Source organism: Neovison vison, chromosome 9, assembly GCF_020171115.1.
Source record: "Neovison vison isolate M4711 chromosome 9, ASM_NN_V1, whole genome shotgun sequence".
Lineage (NCBI taxonomy): Eukaryota > Metazoa > Chordata > Mammalia > Carnivora > Mustelidae > Neogale > Neogale vison.
Window position 1 is genome coordinate 97,721,938 of NC_058099.1, and position 18,583 is coordinate 97,740,520.

Consider the following 18,583-nt stretch of genomic DNA (forward strand, 5'->3'; position numbering starts at 1 on the left):
CGGCTCAGGTCATGATCTCAGGGTCCTGGGATCGAGTCCCACATCAGGCTCTCTGCTCAGCAGGGAGCCTGTTTCCCTCTCTCTCTTTGCCTGCCTCCCCGTCTACTTGTGATTTCTCTCTGTCAAATAAATAAAATCTTAAAAAAAAAAAAAAAAAAAGAATATAAAATAACTTCACTAATTGTTTAAATAAAAGATGACATTTAAAATTGGGCCAACAAGGAACTATCAAAAGTACCAAGCAGTGGGCGCCTGGGTGGCTCAGTGGGTTAAGCCGCTGCCTTCAGCTCAAGTCATGATCTCAGGGTCCTGGGATCGAGTCCCGCATCGGGCTCTCTGCTCAGCAGGGAGCCTGCTTCCTCCTCTCTCTCTGCCTGCCTCTCTGTCTACTTGTGATCTCTGTCAAATAAATAAATAAAATCTTAAAAAAAAAAAAAGAAAAAAGTACCAAGCAGATGTGGAAATGAACCAAACAGAACTTTGAGAAATAAAAAAAAAATATATGACTACTGAAACAGAAAACTCAATGAACAAATAAATTAGCAGATTAGACACAGGTAAAGAAAGAATCTATGAATTGAAGGGAGAAGTGAAGAAATACCGAGAATGTAGTATAAAGAGATAAAAAATAGGGAAGTACAGTTATGACACAAGGAAGATAAAAAGAGGTTTGATCTATATCTAATTAGAGTCTCAGAAGAAGAGAACAGGATAATGGAAAGAAAATATGTGAAGAAAAAATGGCTGAGAATTTTCCAGAACTAATGGAAGAGATAAATCCACCAATAGAGGAAGCATGGCACATGTACATGAAATTGAATAAATAGAAAGTACACACCTAATCACAATGCCCAATAACAACACAGAAGGGAGCTCTTTAAAAAGCAGACATGGAAAAACTCTCCTCCTGAGAAAGGGCACTTAGACTGAGAGAAGACGGCTCAGCAGCCCCATCCAGTCAGATGTTACACTGAATGGTCTAATGCTAGGAGAGAAACACTGAACCCCTGATTTGTGCACAGAAAAGATTACCTTTCAATAGTGTGGGGAAATATAAACATATCCTGATAAATAGGATGTAGAATTTTCCATAAGACTTTCACTCTCAGTTACCAATTCTAAAAAGAGTTTACTTGAAGAAGAAGAAAACTATAAACAACTGCAGGCCCATAAATTAGACAACTTAGATGAAATAGACAAACTCCTAAAAAGACACAAACTATCAAAACTGACTCAAGAAGAAACAGTATCATCAGACCTGTAACAAATAAAGAAACTGAACTGAGCATCAAAACACTAACCACCTACAAAGAAAAGGCGCAGATGGCTTCACTACTGAAATGTATCAAATATTTAAAAAATAGTATCAATCCTTCTCAAAACCCTCCAAGAAATACAAGGCTGGACCATTCCCAGCCACTTGATAATGCCAGTATTATCTGATACCAAAATCAGAAAAGACATCATAAAAAATGCAAAACTAGAGACCAGTATCTCTTTTGAATATGAACACAATAATCCTCAACAATATCACAGCAAACTGAATCTAGCAACATGTACAAAGGATCATATGCCATGACCAAGTACAATTTATACCTGGAATCTGAGGTTGGTTTTTTTTTTTTTTTGATAAATAAAACCAAACGTTTATTTACACCAAAGAATTCCAACACTGGATCTTTCACATATGAAGGACAAAGTATTATATATATACACACAGCAAGGGGTGGCAGGGCTGTTGGTTTTAACATCCAAAAACAAATGAATGTGATATTCCATATCTACAAAATAAAATTTTAAAAACCCCAAACATGAGCATCTCAATTGCAGCAGAAAACATTTGATAAACTCCAACATCCCTTCTTGATAAAAACACTCAACAAATTAGGGAAAGAAGCAACCTTCTTTAACCTGGTAAAGGGTATCTATGAAAAACCCAGAGCTAGCATCATACATAATGATGAAAGACTGGACACTGTCCCAACAAGACCAAATCAGGATTCTCTGTTCTTGCAACATCTATTCCACACTGTACTGAAAATTCTAGTGAGGGCAGCTATGCAAGAAAAAGAAAAGGCAACCAAATTGGAAAGGAAGAAAGCTATTTCTAATCACAGATGATCTTGCATAGGGAGAATTCTAAGAAATCTACTAAAAATCTGTTAGAATAAAGGAATTCAGCAAGTTTGCAAGTTACAACACCAATATACAAAAACAGATTTCTATATACTTGTGACAATCAACTGGAAAACAGAATTAAAAATACATTTAGAACATCAAAAACTATAAAGAACTTCTCAAACTCAACACACACGAAACAGATAATCATGTCAAAAAATGGGCAGAAGACCTGAACAGACACTTCTGCAAAGATGACATACAAATGGCTGACAGACACATGAAAAAATGTTCACCATCACTAGTCATCAGGGAGATTCAAATCAAAACCACACTGAGATACCACCTTACCCCAGTGAGAATGGCCAAAATTAACGAGACAATAAACAACGTGTGTTGGAGAGGATGTGGAGAAAGAGGAACCCTATTACACTGTTGGTGGGAATCCAAGTTGGTGCAGCCACTTTGGAGAACAGTGTGGAGCTTCCTCAAGAAATTAAAAATAGAGCTTCCCTATGACCCTGCAATTGCACTCCTGGGTATTTACCCCAAAGATACAGATGTCGTGAAAAGAAGGGCCATCTGTACCCCAATGTTTATAGCAGCAATGGCCACAGTTGCCAAACTGTGGAAAGAGCCAAGATGCCCTTCAACGGACGAATGGATAAGGAAGATGTGGTCCATATACACTATGGAGTGCGATGCCTCCATCCGAAAGGACGAATACCCAACTTTTGTAGCAACATGGACGGGACTGGAAGAGATTATGCTGAGTGAAATAAGTCAAGCAGAGGAGTCAATTATCATATGGTTTCACTTATTTGTGGAGCATAACAAATAGCATGGAGGACATGGGGAGTTAGAGAGGAGAAGGGAGTTGGGGGAAATTGGAAGAGGAGGTGAACCATGAGAGACTGTGGACTCTGAAAAACAACCTGAGGGGTTTGAAGGGGCGGGAAGTGGGAAATTGGGTGAGCCTGGTGGTGGGTATTATGGAGGGCATGTGCTGTATGGAGCACTGGGTGTGGTGCATAAACAATGAATTCTGGAACACTGAGAAGAAATTTTTAAAAATTAAAAAAAAAATCATACCACTTCCCTGAAAGACTATCATAGTAAGATGATTCACAACATACTAAAAACTTTTTTCAATTAAAAAAAAAGACCATCGGGCGCCTGGGTGGCTCAGTGGGTTAAGCCGCTGCCTTCGGCTCAGGTCATGATCTCAGAGTCCTGGGATCGAGTCCCACATCGGGCTCTCTGCTCAGCAGGGAGCCTGCTTCCCTCTCTCTCTCTGCCTGCCTCTCTGTCTACTTGTGATCTCTGTCTGTCAAATAAACAAATAAAATCTTTAAAAAAAAAAAAAAAAAGACCATCAAAAACAATAAAACATTCAGGAATAAACTTAAGAGGTACGAAATGCACACACTGAAAACTACAAATGACTGTTGAAAGAAAACTGAAGATCTAAATAGTATGGAGGGGCGCCTGGGTGGCTCAGTGGGTTAAAGCCTCTGCCTTCAGCTCAGGTCATGATCCCAGGGTCCTCGGATCGAGCCCTGCATCGGGCTCTCTGCTCCGCAGCAAGCCAGCTTCCCTTCCTCTCTCTCTGCCTGCCTCTCTGCCTACTTGTGATCTCTGTCAAATAAATAATAAATTTTTAAAAATAAATAAATAAACAAATTGGAAAGCATGCCATGTTAATAAATTGAAAAGACTTACTATTGTAAAGATGGCTGTTCTAACTAAAGTAATCTACGGATTCACCACAATCCCTATCTCAAGCCCAGCTGGCTTCTTTGTAGAAACTGGCAAACTGATTCTAAGATTTATATGGAATCACAAGGGGCTCCAAATAGCAAAAACAATCTTGAAAAAGAATAGCAAAGTTAGAAAATTACACTTCCCAATTTCAAAACTTACTAAAAACCAACAGTAATCAAGACAGGGTACTGGTGTAAGTAAACATATATACCAAAGGAACACCTCTGAGCATTCAGAAATAAACCCATACGTCTACTGTCACCTGATCTGAACAGGGGTGCCAAGACCATTCAGTGGAGTTTAAAAAGCTGTCTTTTCAACAAATGGTGCTGGGACATCTGACGTCCACAGCAAAGAATGAAGCTGCAACCCTACCCTCAAATCATATACAAAAATTAACTCAGAGTGGATCAAAGAACTAAGTGTAAGAGCCATAAAACTCTTAGAAGAAAACAAGAAAATATTCATGAGTTTGGATTTAGCAATGGGTTCTTAGATATGACACCAAAAGCACATATACTAGAAAAAAAATGGATAAATTAAACCTCAGCAAAATAAAAAAAAAAACATTTTCAGGGGCACCTGGGTGGCTCAGTCGGTTAAGCATCTGCCTCAGCTCAGGTCATGATCCCAGGGTCCTGCGATCAAGCCCTGCGTCCACGGAGAGCCCGCTTCTCCCTCTCCTTCTGCCTGCCGCTCTGCCTACCTGTGCTATCTCTCTCTGTCAAATAAATTAATTAAATCTTTAAAAAAAATCAAAAACATTTTGACATCAAAGGGCATTTTCAGAGAGTAAAAAGACAACTAACAGAATTGAAGAAAACTACCTGCATACCATATCTGGTAAGTCCCACTTCCCATAATATACAGAATTCTTACAACTTAACAAGACAAATTATATCATTTAAATCACATATCAAATTATATCATTTAAAGTGGGCAAAGGGTCTAAGTAGACATTTCTCCAAAGGTATACAAATGGGCAACAAGCACATGAAAAAATGCTGTGTTTGTCTTCTGGGAAATGCAGATCACAAGATACCACTTTATACCCACCAGGATGACTAAAATCAAAATGATAAATAGTGAATATCATTGAAAATACAGAGAAGGGGTGCCTGGGTGGCTCAGTGGGCTAAAGCCTCTGCTTTCAGCTCAGGTCATGGTCTCAGGGTCCAGGGATCAAGCCCCACATCGGGCTCTCTGCTCGGTGGGGAGCCTGCTTCCCCCTCTCTCTCTCTGCCTGCCTCTCTGCCTCCCTGTGATCTGTCAAATAAATAAGTAAAATCTTAAAAAAAAAAAATACAGAGAAGTTGGAACCCTCACACACTGCTGGTGGGAATGGAAAATGGGGCAGCTGCTCTGGAACCGTCTGGCAGATTCTGATAAAATTAAACATAAGTTACCATTTGACCCAGCAGCTCCCCTCCTAGGTATATGCTCAAGAAAAGTAAAAACATGTGCAATTAGTACACAAATATTTACAGCAGCATTATTCGTAACAGCCAAAATGTCCACCTTTAATAAACGGACAAATGTCACGTATCTATAGAATGGGGTAGTCTTCAGCTATAAAAGGAACGAGGTGTTCACGCTGCTACGATGCGGATGGAGCCTGAGAACGTGCTACGGGAAGGAAGCCAGTCGCATCGGACCGGGGACAGGAGGAGGCCGGTTCCACGCAGTGTCTGCAGGAGCCACATCCAGAGCCGGACAGGAGCTGGGGGCTGCTCCCGGCCGGAGGGTGGGGGCAAGAGGGGTGACAGCGAGGGGGTGGGATTTCTTTGAGGGGATGAAAATGCTCTGAAATCGGTGAAAAATCCCTGAGTGCTACACTCTACACGGGTAACTTGTATGGTCTGTAAGTTATAGCTCAATAAACCCGCTACAGAAATCAGGGAGCAGGAAGGACCGGAGAGGCAAGAACACCGGGCAAGGCTACAGGTCAGCGATACTGTGAACTGCGGCTTCAGAAAGAGCGAGACGAGGCAGGGTACCAGGCACCAGCCGCGTGAACGGTGTGGAGGCGGGAGGGGTGGCCGCGGCAGACCCGGTTCCTTCTGCGGAGCGTCTGTGCGGCGCTGAAGTCACCGATGGACAGAGACTCAAATGTGGACAAGGAACCACTACAGGGACAGAGCGAGAACGCGCGACAACCAAACCGACAGAGCAGACGTGCCGGGGCGCCTGGGAGGCTCTGGGCTGAGCGTCTGCCTTTGGCTCAGGGGACCCGGGGCTCCCGGACCGAGCCCCGCAGCAGGCTCCCCGCTCAGCGGAGAGGCCGCTTGTCCCCGATTTCGGCTGCATCCCTCCTCCCGCCCCAGCCCTCGGCTCGGGCTCTCTCGAACAAATCTTTAAAAAAACGCTGACAAGGGCGCCTGGGTGGCTCAGTGGGTTAAGCCACTGCCTTCGGCTCAGGTCATGATCTCAGGGTCCTGGGATCGAGTCCCGCATCGGGCTCTCTGCTCCGCGGGGAGCCTGCTTCCTCCTCTCTGTCTGCCTGCCTCTCTGCCTGCTTGTGATTTCTCTCTGTCAAATAAATAAATAAAATCTTAAAAAAAAAAAAAAAAAAAAAAAACGCTGACAAGCGAAAGTAGGAAACTACAGGCCAAATCCAGGCCAGCACCCGTTTCCGTAAATGCCGGTTTACTAGGGCGCCGAGCAGGCGTACCCGGCCCGCTGGCCTGCGGAGCCTCCGCGGCTCCCGCCCGGCCCTTTCCCAAACAGGCGTGGGCTCCGGCTGCGAATTCTGCGCCGCAGAGAGCGAGGGTCTCTGGGCTGCGGCTTCCTGAGCCTCGGAACGAAGGCAGCAGCCCCTCCCCTCCCGCATCGCCGGCGGCACAAAGCTCCTCAAGTTCTTGCAAGGCTGCTCTGCAGCCTCAGAACGTTCGCCCGCGGCCCCACCTCCCCCGTCGCGGCCGCGCTCGTCACGTTCCAGCCGCCGGAGCCCGAGGCCCGGGCCCGGGGAGGCAGAGCCGCCGCCCCGCACCGAGCCCGGCCGCACTCCGCCAGCGGGCGCCGGAAGGTCTGGAAAGACGCCCGGCTGGGCAGGGGCGCGGCTTCGCACGATGTCGCATCGTCCGTGGGACTGGCGGAGGTAACGGCAGGTTCGCGTGCAGGTGTCAGAGACACTGCAGAGATCCTGAGGACCCCTGACCCGGCCTCCCTCGGTGACATTTTGCAAAAAAACTGCACAGTGACCCAGACCACGCTACAATCGGATTCCAATCCGTGTGCGTGCGCGTGCACGAGCGTGGTCACACGTGTCGGTGCGCACATCTGCCACAGGGACGGACAGAGCGCGCCCATGACCACAAGGATGCCTTGTGTTGCCCTTTTGCGGCCACAGCCGCCTTCCTTCCACCGCCTCCCCCAACCGCGGCCCACGTCAGCTCGCTCACTCCAACATCGCCCAAACAGTCCTACCGTGTGACTGGGCTGCCTTCGTCGCTCCGCACAGCGCCCTGGAGACTCAGCCAGGTCATCTGTGGCCCAGCCCTGCGCCCGTGTGCAAGCCACCGGGCCACCCGCTGGTGCACACTGGGTTGTGTCCAGCGCTCGCGGCGTGTGAGCTCCGAGCGATCCCTTCTCTGTGACACCTGCCCAGGGGTGAGAGGCCGGCGTGTAGGAGACGCGCAGGCTTAGTTCTGTGAGAAGCTGCCACTGCTTCCCCAGTGGTTTCCTGGTTTCCAGCCTTGCCCCAGCACAGGCGTGGGACCCCTTTCTCCACACCGGCACCCGGCCCCGTCCCAGCAGCACCCAGGCCCCGGGCCAGTGCGGCACGCAGCACAGCCATCCTGGTAGGTACAGTGATGGCCCAAGTCTCTTACCACAAGATTATGTTCACATAGGAGGTTAAAAACTGAAGTTGAGAAGTAATCCATGTTTATCTGGTGGCAATTATGAAAAATAGAGAAACGTATGAAAAAAATTCTGCTTCTCTTGAAAAAGCAGGAGTGCCTGTCCCTAGTCCTAAATCAGCGCACCCAAGTCGTAGGCAACACGGGAGACTCTGGTGCAAAGACTCCACGTCTGGATCTCTCCCCACCCCGAGCACCTCAGAGCATTCCCCATGACCTCCTCCGTCCTCTTCCTCGACGCTGTGACAGCTGTACGAGAGGGAGCGGCCCAAGCCAAGTGGGGACCAGACACAAGGTGGGGACCAGCACGGGCGGCCGCTGCCCACCTGCACAGAGACGGCCACTCGGCTGGGCATCCCTCTGCCCCTCACTCCCGCTAGAGGCTCCCTCACCGCACTGGTGTTCAGCAAAACTGACAGCCCAGTGAAGCCTCTGGATGTCTCTCAGAATGAGATTTTTAAATGCAGAAGATAAACAGCAAAATGACTCTATCAAATACCAGAATGGTTTTTTTTAAACAATATGGGACACAGTCCCACACCACAAAACCTCAGGAGTGATGACTAAAGGCAGTGCAAGATGTACGTAGCCACTACTGTGAGAAATGAACAGTCTGCTTCCCTCAGCGGCCAAGCTGGGGGTCCTGCTGACCCAACGGTGGTTGTCGCCACATTCACAAATGGAGGAAATGCTGCATTTCAGAGATTATTGAAAATAAAGATGCTGTTTTCTTGCTATCCATGTCCAGTGAGTCCCTGACTCCCCAGAGAGCAGGACCAGGCCTGAGGGAGCCTCCCACGCATGGCCACGGGTGGCATCGGGCCCTTCCCGCGAGGGAGGCTGCTGAGAGGGAAGTGCAGAGCGGCGGCCCTGGGTCCTGGCCCCCCACACAAGGGTGGGAGAGGGCTGGGTCCAGGTGAGCCGGAGCCTTCGGGAGGAAGGAGATCTAAGGCTCTGGGTCACCACCTGTGTGGGTCACCTGAGGAAACAGCCATGGTTTTTTTTTTACTGCTCAGTTTTTCTGCTTTAAGCCCCCGCGGCAGGTAATGAGAAACGACATGTCTTAGGAAAGCACCAAGTTACTGTTAAGAGCCTAGAGAGCGCAAAGTGTTTCCAGAAAGGTCTGCCCACCTTCGTCAGTGCAAAGGCCACTGTCCCATCGTCCTCAGTGGAAAGATCAAGCAGCTTCTGATAAAACGCTTCATCATAAGGCCCGTCTATTTGCAACGTTTTTCTGAAAGAAAAAGCACAAAAAAGGATGGCAAAGCTGCCTGGAAACAGTTTCTCGAATAACAATTTAACACTCACACATCTGCCTTAAACATCTCAAAGGTCCACCTCTTCCTAACACCAAGCTTCGCTCTGAAGCAGCAATTTTAGACCTGGGGTGGGGGGTGGGGGGTCGGGGGTGATGGCTCCGGGTCAACCTGGCCACAAGTCTGGCCGGCGGTGGAGCAGCACTGCCCCCTGCAGGCTCAGCTGACACAGGACAGGGGACCGCAGGCCCGCGGCGGCTGGACGGGCGGTCCTCCTGCTGGGGGTGGCCCCTTCCCCATCCCCGTCTTGCCCTCAGGAATGCTCAGGGCCCACTCAGCCTAGCAAGAGCAGGGGAGCCGAGGGCCTGGGCCTCACCTCTCCTCAGGAAACTCCTCCAGGTACCGTTCGACCCGCCGGTACAAAGGGTAGAGGCCTTCGATGTCCAGCAGGTCCAACATCTGCACCTGGAGGGTTTTGTACAGAAGACAGCCCTTCGGTAACCCCGAGCACTCCGGGCTGTTTTTTCCTACCAAGAACATCGGGAAAACAAGAGGTTTACTGTCAAGGACTGAAGAGAGCCTGGGCACGGGCCACACCCTGCCTCACGGAGCTGCTGGGGCAGGGCCAGGCGCCAGAGAGACAGGCAGGGGACCTGTGTGTCGCTCTGTGCTGCTCCCTCTCGAAGGCTTTCAGCTCGTCACAGCAGCCCGGGCCTCAGTGCAGACACGGCTCTCGGTCTGGATTAGCCAGACACAAAAATTGAGAATGCCCACACTGACGTCCCCAGATCCGTGAGACCGGGTCTGCAGAGCCCAGAGCCACAGCCCATGCTGACGGGTGGGTGGCCACACGGGACGGCAGTCACAGCCGCCGCTGATAAACCCACAGCACGGAGCCGTCACCACAGGGTCAGCATGGCACCAAGTCCGTTTCAGCTGCAAGCGTCACACACAGGTCCCGGATGTGCACCAGGGGCCACGTGCGCTGGGAGACAGGGTCCCGGCCCATGTCTCCCCCGTGAAGGGGGCAGCCGTGTACGGTAGACACTCTGACCTCTGACCCCCCACTGCAGGCTGGACACGCTCAGCCCCAGGACACACGGTGAAAACAGAAACCAGCTGGGGGCAATTTCTGAAGTTACAGGCCATGCGGACAGTGATACCCACCTCACCTACCTCCTGGTCAGTAACAGTTCAACAACTACAACTGCAGACACACAGCTGGTCATTAGGCAAAAATACAAGATTACGAAGTAGCGTCTAGAGCGCGATTTGTCATTCTAGACTGCACGTCCCGTGGGTCACGCCTGTGTCAGCCTCTGTGTCCAGGGAAGCCCTGAAGAAAAGTCCCAGGAGCCAGGGGCGCCTCAGCATCTATCAGTGTCCTCCCAGACCCAGCGTGCCATCTACTTCGGAGCCCCAATAACGGGCATAATTCTATCACAATTAAATGACTGAGTGTCGCTTTTTTAAGAAAGTCACAAGGGGCACCTGGGTGGCTCATTCAGTTAAGCGTCTGCCTTCGGCTCAGGTCATGATCCCAGGGTTCTGGGATTGAGTCCCACATCGGGCTCTCTGCTCGGGGAGCCTGCTTCTCCCTCTGCCTCCGCCTCTGCTCCTCCCCCTGCTCATGTGCACACTCTTTCTCTCAAATAAATAAATAAAATCTCGGGGCATCTGGGTGGCTCAGTGGGTTAAGCCTCTGCCTTCAGCTCAGGTCATGATCTCATGGTCCTGGGATCGAGCCCTGCATGGGGCTCTCTGCTCAGCGGGGAGCCTGCTTCCCTCTCTCTGCCTGCCTCTCATCCCTGTCTGTGTCAAATAAATAAATAAAATCTTTAAAAAAAAAGAAAAAGAAGAAGAAGAAGAAGAAAGCCACAAAATTCATTTGTGTTAAGAAAAATCTGGACGAGGGGCAGTCCGCGGGACGGGCCGTGCCCAGGGAGCTGCCCGGCACACATGGCAGCATGAGAAGCCGCAGGGCCACGGTCCCCCGGCACCACCCCTGCAGCAGCCACGAGGGACCACAAGGCCTTTAGCCTGAAGCGCAAATGATCTGAGTCTTCCTTGTCAGCCCCTGAAGGAAGCTCCCAGCGACAGCGCCACATGGCACTGTCTGTGCCGTGGCGCGGAGCCCGCCAGCAGACGGCCAAGGGACAAACGAGGACGCTGGGAACGTGCAGGGCAAAACCCAAACCCACCGCCGCTGGGCTGCCTCGACGCCGGGACACCCACGGAGTCACAGCAGCCCACTGGCAAGTGGGAGGTGGCAGGGCCCCAAAGGGCCCAGAGCTGTGGGACTCGGCCCTCCGAGCCCCGGCTCTCCACCCGCTGGGGAAATCCTGCCCCACAGGGTGGCCGTGCCGACGAGCCGGGGTCGCAGGGAAACTACAGCCAGCTACAGAGGACGCACAGAGCCGGCGGTTTAGGGAAAACCCTACAGCCCGGATAAAGGATGAGGCCGGGAGTCTCGCCGGCAGGGCTGGGAGGCAGGCCGAGCCCCAGGCTGCTCCCGCAAGAGCTCCGTGAGGCCAGGCAGGCCCCTGGCATTCCCGTCCCCCTCTGCCCGCCCCCGTGCCCGGCGCGGCCTACCTTGGCGGCGCAGGCTCCTGCCGAAGGGGCTGGCTTCACAGACACGAGGGCCCCGTGGCGCAGGCCCCCGCCTCAGGGCACCCGCCCGGCCCTTGTCCGAGCCGCTCAGCAGCACCCGCGTGATGACCCGCACCAGCTCCCGGATCACAGCCCTGGTGCAGTGGGGCCCGCCGGCCAGGCCGTTGGAAGGGAAGAAGAAGGGCTTCAGGTGGTGCGCCAGCTCGTTCCAGTCCGCCGCGGGGCTGCGGGCGTCCGCGCAGCCGTAGATCAGCTCCCCGTTCTGCGGGCGGGGGACACACGGGGAGATGTCAACTCCACGGGGGGCGGTGGGCAGGACATCTTCGTCTCTGCCCGCAGGGCACGCAAAGGGACCCGACAGCCTACATTCGTGCCGTCTGGGGCCCTGCACACCATGGCCCCTCTGGGGGAACCCGTCACGCACTGTGTCGCTGGCCAAGACGCAAATCCCACTAGAACGCGGAACAGAACGAATGTTCCAGAAACCAAAGACTGGTCCTGGCCTAAAATACGAAGCCTCAGGAGAACACGCACCACACTGAGCCTCAGGCAAACACAGCCCAGAGCCCCAAAAACCCCCCCCCAGCCTGTTACCGGAGAAGCCACGGGACACCTGTGCTCCTGAGGACACACAGTGTCAGTCTGACCCCAAGCAGACAAACTTCTTGGTCAGTGTGGGTGTCTGTTGGACACCCGCACCTTAAGGACTTCTGTCCTCCCCTGGCCCAGTATGGCTGGGCCATACTTCCTGCCTGGTGCAGGAGCTGCCATGGCCCATGAAGGCTCCCCCTCCAGGCCTGGGAGCTGCTGAGTGAGCAGAACCCTCTTCTCCCCAGGGTCCAAAGTCCACGCAAGGACAGATGACTGTGACATCAGCAGAGTGCCAGCATCCCCGGCTCCATGACAAGGCGCCATGTCCCCCGCGTCTCACAAGTGTCCAGGTTGGGTAGACAGGGCCACAGCTTTGGGGTCCGTGCAGAGCCCTCGGGCACACAGGGAAGAAGCTCCCAGAGCGGGCAGTGGTGGTACTGGCCGAGGCCAGGAAACAGCCCACACCTGACCTTGAAAACCAAAGCCTGGCTCCAGAGCGACGACAGCACGTCCGGAACGCGCGGTGTCACTCCGGCGAGTGTTCTGAAAAGCCATCCCGGTCGCTTCTCTCAGTCCCGGCCCCAGCGCACGCCCAGTCAGCAAAGGATCCGCCAGGAAAACCACCCACCCTACTAAAGTTTCCAAATCAGTCCCCAGAGGTTCAGGGCGTGATCCTGGAGTCCCGGGATCGAGTCCCACATCAGGCTCCCAGCTCCATGGGGAGTCTGCTTCGCTCTCTGACCTTCTCCTCGCTCATGCTCTCTCTCTCAAATAAATAAATAAAATCTTTAAAAAAAAAAAAAAAATCAGTCCCCAGAGGAAAGAGAATTCATCTTTGGGATGGAAATGGAAGATCTCTTCTGTCTTTGTAACAATTAAAAAAATAAAAACTGCCGTGAAAGAGGCCCTTCCTCTAGCTCTGTGAAGCGGGAGGCGGACGGGCTCAAGCCCATTCACTCCGACCAAACTTCTGAGCCAGATCGGGGAAACCAAGTCAAGAAGAGCCTCCCTGCCCACAGTCCCCAGCTTGGTCTGAGGGGCCTCCGTGGGCAGAGCAGCGCCGTCCACCCGGAGCAGGACACAGAGGGCACAAGGCCGTCCGGACAGAAAAGCCCCCCTTCTCCATGCAGACACAGCGCCCTGAGCCCAGACCGGGCCACAGAGCCACACAAACCGCCTACTGGGGACGCAGCCGGGGCAAGGGGCCGTGTCCATACAGAGGAGAAAAGGAAATGGCCGGAGGCCCTGAGCGGACACGTTTCCAACACGGGCCGCACTGAGCCCTCCTCCAGCTCTGGGCCTGCCCTGCCCCGCTGCCCCCCTCCACGGAGACCCTGCCCCTGCCTGCAGCCGACCACAGGGTCCCAGGGAGTCGGGTCAGGGAGCCCACAGACGGCAGAGAAGGAGCCGGACGGCAACCACTCCTTGTGCAAAAGCCTGTCCGCGCACGGCCAGGAGCCCCAGAGCCTCTGAGATTTGACTCACTGTCAAGATCAGGGAATTACACGTTCCCTAAATCACCCGCAAACCAAGGCCCAGGTGTGGCCGCCCTCTCAGAGGTGCACAGAGGGAGCCCTGGGACACAGCCTGATGGACTCGGGGCCATCCTGTCCCGGGACCAGAGCTGGGCTGTGTGCATCCAGGGAGCCAAAGCCGCCTGGTGGTCCAGGAGCTAACGTCCCACACTCCAGGGGTCACAGGATGCCACGCCTGTAGGACGAGGCTTGGAGAAGACCAAAGCACTTTGCACCAAGGCAGCCCCAGCCCAGACGCCCGCATCTACCAGGACTAAAGCGCCACCGGCCGGCCCACCCCAGTGTGGACACCCACTGCCTTCTGCTGAAACGCCACGGAAGAGAGGCCACGCTCACCTTAAATATCTTTAAATTGTTCTGAGCTTCCTGTAACAGGCTCTTCAAGGCAAAGTGCATTCTCTGCTTATTTCTAAAAAGAAAGACACTATGGATAGAATTACAAGAAGCCTTTGCTTTCACCTGCCTGTGGCTCAGGGGACCAGACGCAGGGGACACGCCTATATGGGTTGCTTGGAGGCTTCATTCAGGCTCTGGGGGCTAAGGAGCCACATGCCCCCAGCCTTTCTCAGGGAGGCCCCCCCACCACTGCCCCAGCGCCCCTCTGCTCCCCAGCTGCTGCCTCCCGCAGCTGAGCCGACCCCAGGCAAGAACCCTGCGCTCTGCCCACGACCCTGGCTGCCTGCCGGCTAGTGGCCCCCCCTCCCCCGCACCTCCACCCCCACGGAAGGCAGCCCTGAGGACAAAGGAGAAGTGCTCTCTCACCCTGAGTAGAGGTCGAGGGGACAGTATTTGCTTATCTGCTTCCACTTCCCGGTTGCCACCTGTTAAGAAAGCACAAGCGCCATAAATGCCCGGCTGGGGCAGCACGGGGCCCACGCCTCTGTGAGAGGACAAGGGCGCAGAAGGTCCCCGTGGAGGCCGGCACCTCCAGGGGCACATCGCCACTAGCTGCGGCCGGGGCTTGACTGCCGCCCCGGGGACCCTCGGTCCCCCCACCGAGCCTCAGGTGGCTGCTGGCCCAGCTCTCCCCATGAGCAGTGGCAGTGGCAGCACGTGGCCTCACAAAACGACACAGCCACATTCTGGTCATCAGATGAACAAATCTCTGTAACTGTAATATTCAGGAAGAGAAGGGTGCGGCTCATAATTTCATGTTTGGGGGGAGAAGATAAATCGGCACAACCTTCCGAAATTCAACTTGCTAGTTTCCATCAAAATTTCTTTTTCTTTTTCTTTAAGACTTCTTATTTCTTTATTTGACAGAGGGAGACACAGTGAGAGAAGGAACACAAGGAACAGGGGGAGGAAGAGAGGGAGAAGCAGGCTTCCTGCCGAGCAGAGAGCCCGATGTGGGGCTCGACCCCAGGACCCTGGGATCATGACCTGAACCGAAGGCAGTCGCTGAACGACTGAGCCACCCAGGCGCCCCTGCATCACATTTCAATGTGGGCATCCCCTGACTGGGCAAACCTACGAGGAGTCACGAGATCAAGGACGTTCACTGCAGTCTGACTGTGCTAGTGAGGCCTGGAAACCACTTCGCAGGCCTCTGCTCTCCTGCGCCAGGACGCAGAAGTCTGCATGCTAATGATGGAATGAATGAACGATATGCAGCTACTTACAGAAAGAGGCAAAAGCGAAAAATTACCAACATTTATTCAAGGAAAAAGGCAATCTGCATAAATGGAAATGATGTTACTTTGCTTAAAAAAAAAAAAAAGTGGGCCTCCATAGGTGCATATATCCAAATACACATTGAAAAAGCCTTGAAGGATACACAGTAATCAATCCTCAAGGGTTAGTTAAGTGAAAAGAGCAATTAACAGAAAGACTATATATGGCGAGGTCCCATATTTGCTTTATAGAAGTACATGTGTACATGTACAGGTAAGCACACGCCAGAACACATGTGGGTAAGGCATCATCTCATTTCCACCTGGATAACATGTATTATTTGTGTTGGCACCAAGAGAAGTCTGCAAGGATGTACCAACTGACAAGACGGGTTACCCCTGGGAAATCCCGTATTTTATCAGTTAAATGCGCACGTATTGCTTCACAGTAAAAACCAGCTCCTAAAATAGCCATCAACTGAATGGTGACAATGAAGACCATCTCCTAAAGGGAATGGCTGACATACCATCTTTTCCCGAAGAGCCTGGAAAGTTTTAACACCACAAAGATGGGGGCACCTGGGTGGCTCAGTGGGTTAATCCTCTGCCTTCAGCTCACGTCATTATCTCAGGGTCCTGGGATTGAGCCCCGCATTGGGCTCTCTGCTCAGCGGGGAGCCCGCTTCCCCTCTCTCTCTCTCTGCCTCTCTGCCTACTTGTGATCTCTCTCTGTCAAATAAATATAAGCTTTAAAAAAACAAAAAAACAAACAAAACCACCACAAAGAAGGAGCGGGTTAGCAAAAATTATGGAATAAATACCTCTGGAAATTCTTTCCTCCATGAGGGCAATGAGACTGGCAAAAACTGTCAGAATCAAAATTTCAGAATTCTGAAAATTAACCAAAGGCTTGCAACTATCTGGGAGCATTTACTCAAGAAAAATGGCCAAATCTAGGAACAGTGAGCTTTGTGGCATTTTTAATGCTCTCTTTCCACCCTTCTCTCTAGCTCCAAGGAAACCTTAAAAATCAACACCCCCACTCCTGGTGAAAACAGAAGCCTGCCAGCCACCAGAGGGGGCTGAACCAGGCACGAGTTTCTCCAAACCCTCATTCCCAAAGAATGGTCATTATGTCAACTATCTCTTGATTTCCCAACTTTGTTAACTGATTCAGTTTACCAAGTGCAAAAGGGGCATTTTCCCAAGAGGGCATTTGTGAAAAGGGTCAGAGGCAATTGTTTAACTTCATGGCTACCTAAGACAGTGGATAACAACAGGATAAAATAAAAAGTTACGGAGGGACGCCGGGGTGGCTCAGTTGGTTGGACGACTGCCTTCGGCTCAGGTCATGATCCTGGAGTCCCGGGATCGAGTCCCGCATCGGGCTCCCAGCTCCATGGGGAGTCTGCTCCTCTTTCTGACCTCCTCGTTCATGCTCTCTCTCACTGTCTCTCTCTCAAATAAATAAATAAAATCTTTAAAAAAAAATAAAAATTAAAATTAAAAAAAAATAAATAAAAAGTTACGGCAAACAACTAGACTAACCTAAAGCTGAAAAAAGAAAAAGCTGAGGAATGAGATATACAGAGGCTTTGGAAACCTCCAGCACAACATGGCCATCTACAAGGCCATGCACAGGCTCTGGAAAGACCTTAAAACACCCTCACCTTCTGCTGATCTGAGGTTCTGAGAAGTGAAGGCTAAGTAGAGTTGCACCCGCCATGCCGAGTGTTGATGGTGGGCCCCGTATGCACACAGAGCCCCTCAGCAAAGACTTACTAGTCGCCGAAATTCAGGAAAATCTCAGTGCTGAAAACGGTCAACCAAGAGTTCTTCATCTATAAAACTGTCCTTTAAAATGAAGGAGTGGGGGCGCCTGGGTGGCTCAGTGGGTTAAAGCCTCTGCCTTTGGCTCAGGTCATGATCCCAGGGTCCTGGGATCGAGCCCCGCATCAGGCTCCCTGCTCAGTGGGGAGTCTGCTTCTCTCTCTCCCTCTGCTGCTCTGCCTGTTTGTGCTCTCTCACTCTGTCAAATAAATAAAATCTTTTGAAAATAAATAAATAAAATCAAATAAGATGAAGGAGTGATTAAGACACTGCCAGATAAACAACTAAAAAAAAAATTTGTTGTTAGCTAACCTGCCCTTCAGGAAATAGTACGGGAAACCTTGAGGATGAAACGAAAGGGCACTAGACAGTAACCTGAATCCATGTGAAGAAACAGCACAGCAGTAAAGGAACTACACAGCTAGATAAACATGAGAGACAATATAAATATGTTCTGTTTGTAAGGTTTTGATCCTATCCGCTTCATGGCACGTGGCAATCGCCAGGAATCCATACTGACAAGCATAACTGCATATAAAGATTAATTTGTGAGGGAGAAGGCAACAAAGCTACAAGAAGCAGAATTTTTGTACAACAGTGAAATTAAGTTGGTATTAACTGAGCTAGAATAAGTTTAGCTTAAGATGTTAAATTACTGATTGAGTAGAAAGAAAATCAACAACAAAACAGATGACTTGACCCACATTCTAAACCAACCAGACCTAACAAACATCCACAGGACACTCTACCCAGCAAGAGCAGAGCACCCCTTCTGCTCAAGCGAACACGAACATTCTCCAGGAGGCATGAAGTCATGCAAATATTCTCCAAACTCAGTGCAACTAAATTAGAAATCAATAGCAAAAAAGAGAGAGAGAGAGAAAAATTCACAAATATGAGAGATCTAAACACATTCCTAATCATCAATGAGTCAAAGAAGAAATCCACAGGGAAATCAGAAAATTGAGACAGAATGAAAATGCAACATACCAAAGCTCTCTCCTGCAGAGAGCAGGAATTACATGGAAATTTATAATTATAAACATGTATATAAAAAAGAAAAAAATCTCAAATCAATAATCTACGTTTCTACACTAACAAACTAGAAGAGTTAGGCCAACCTAAATCCAATGCAGAGAGGGAAGGAAATAGTAAAGATTAGTGCAGGGACAGAGGAAATGAAGAACAGGGAGAAAAAATGAAGAAAAAGAACAAAACCATAAGTTGTTTCTTCGAAAAGATCAACAATTATTATAATCCTTTGGCTAGATCAAGAAAAATGATTAAAAAAAGAAATGAGGGGCACTTGGGTGCCCCAGTGGGTTACAGCCTCTGCCTTCAGCTCAGATCATTATCTCAAGGGTTCTGGGATTGAGCCCTGAACCAGGCTCTCTGCTCAGCGGGGA

The 18,583-nt window shown here is 50.8% G+C and overlaps 1 protein-coding gene across 3 annotated transcripts in view; it reads right to left on the reverse strand.

The window, feature by feature from the left end:
- Positions 1-18,583, reverse strand: part of IPPK (inositol-pentakisphosphate 2-kinase) — a 45,944-nt gene that overhangs the window by 9,717 nt on the left and 17,644 nt on the right. For all 3 annotated transcript variants that reach the window (XM_044266033.1, XM_044266034.1, XM_044266035.1), the window contains 5 exons: positions 14,497-14,555; positions 14,071-14,143; positions 11,591-11,870; positions 9,375-9,525; positions 8,874-8,976 (listed from right to left, as the gene is read on the reverse strand). In XM_044266033.1, the coding sequence (XP_044121968.1) occupies positions 8,874-8,976; positions 9,375-9,525; positions 11,591-11,870; positions 14,071-14,143; positions 14,497-14,555 (666 nt within the window). The remainder of the gene's footprint in view (positions 1-8,873; positions 8,977-9,374; positions 9,526-11,590; positions 11,871-14,070; positions 14,144-14,496; positions 14,556-18,583) is intronic.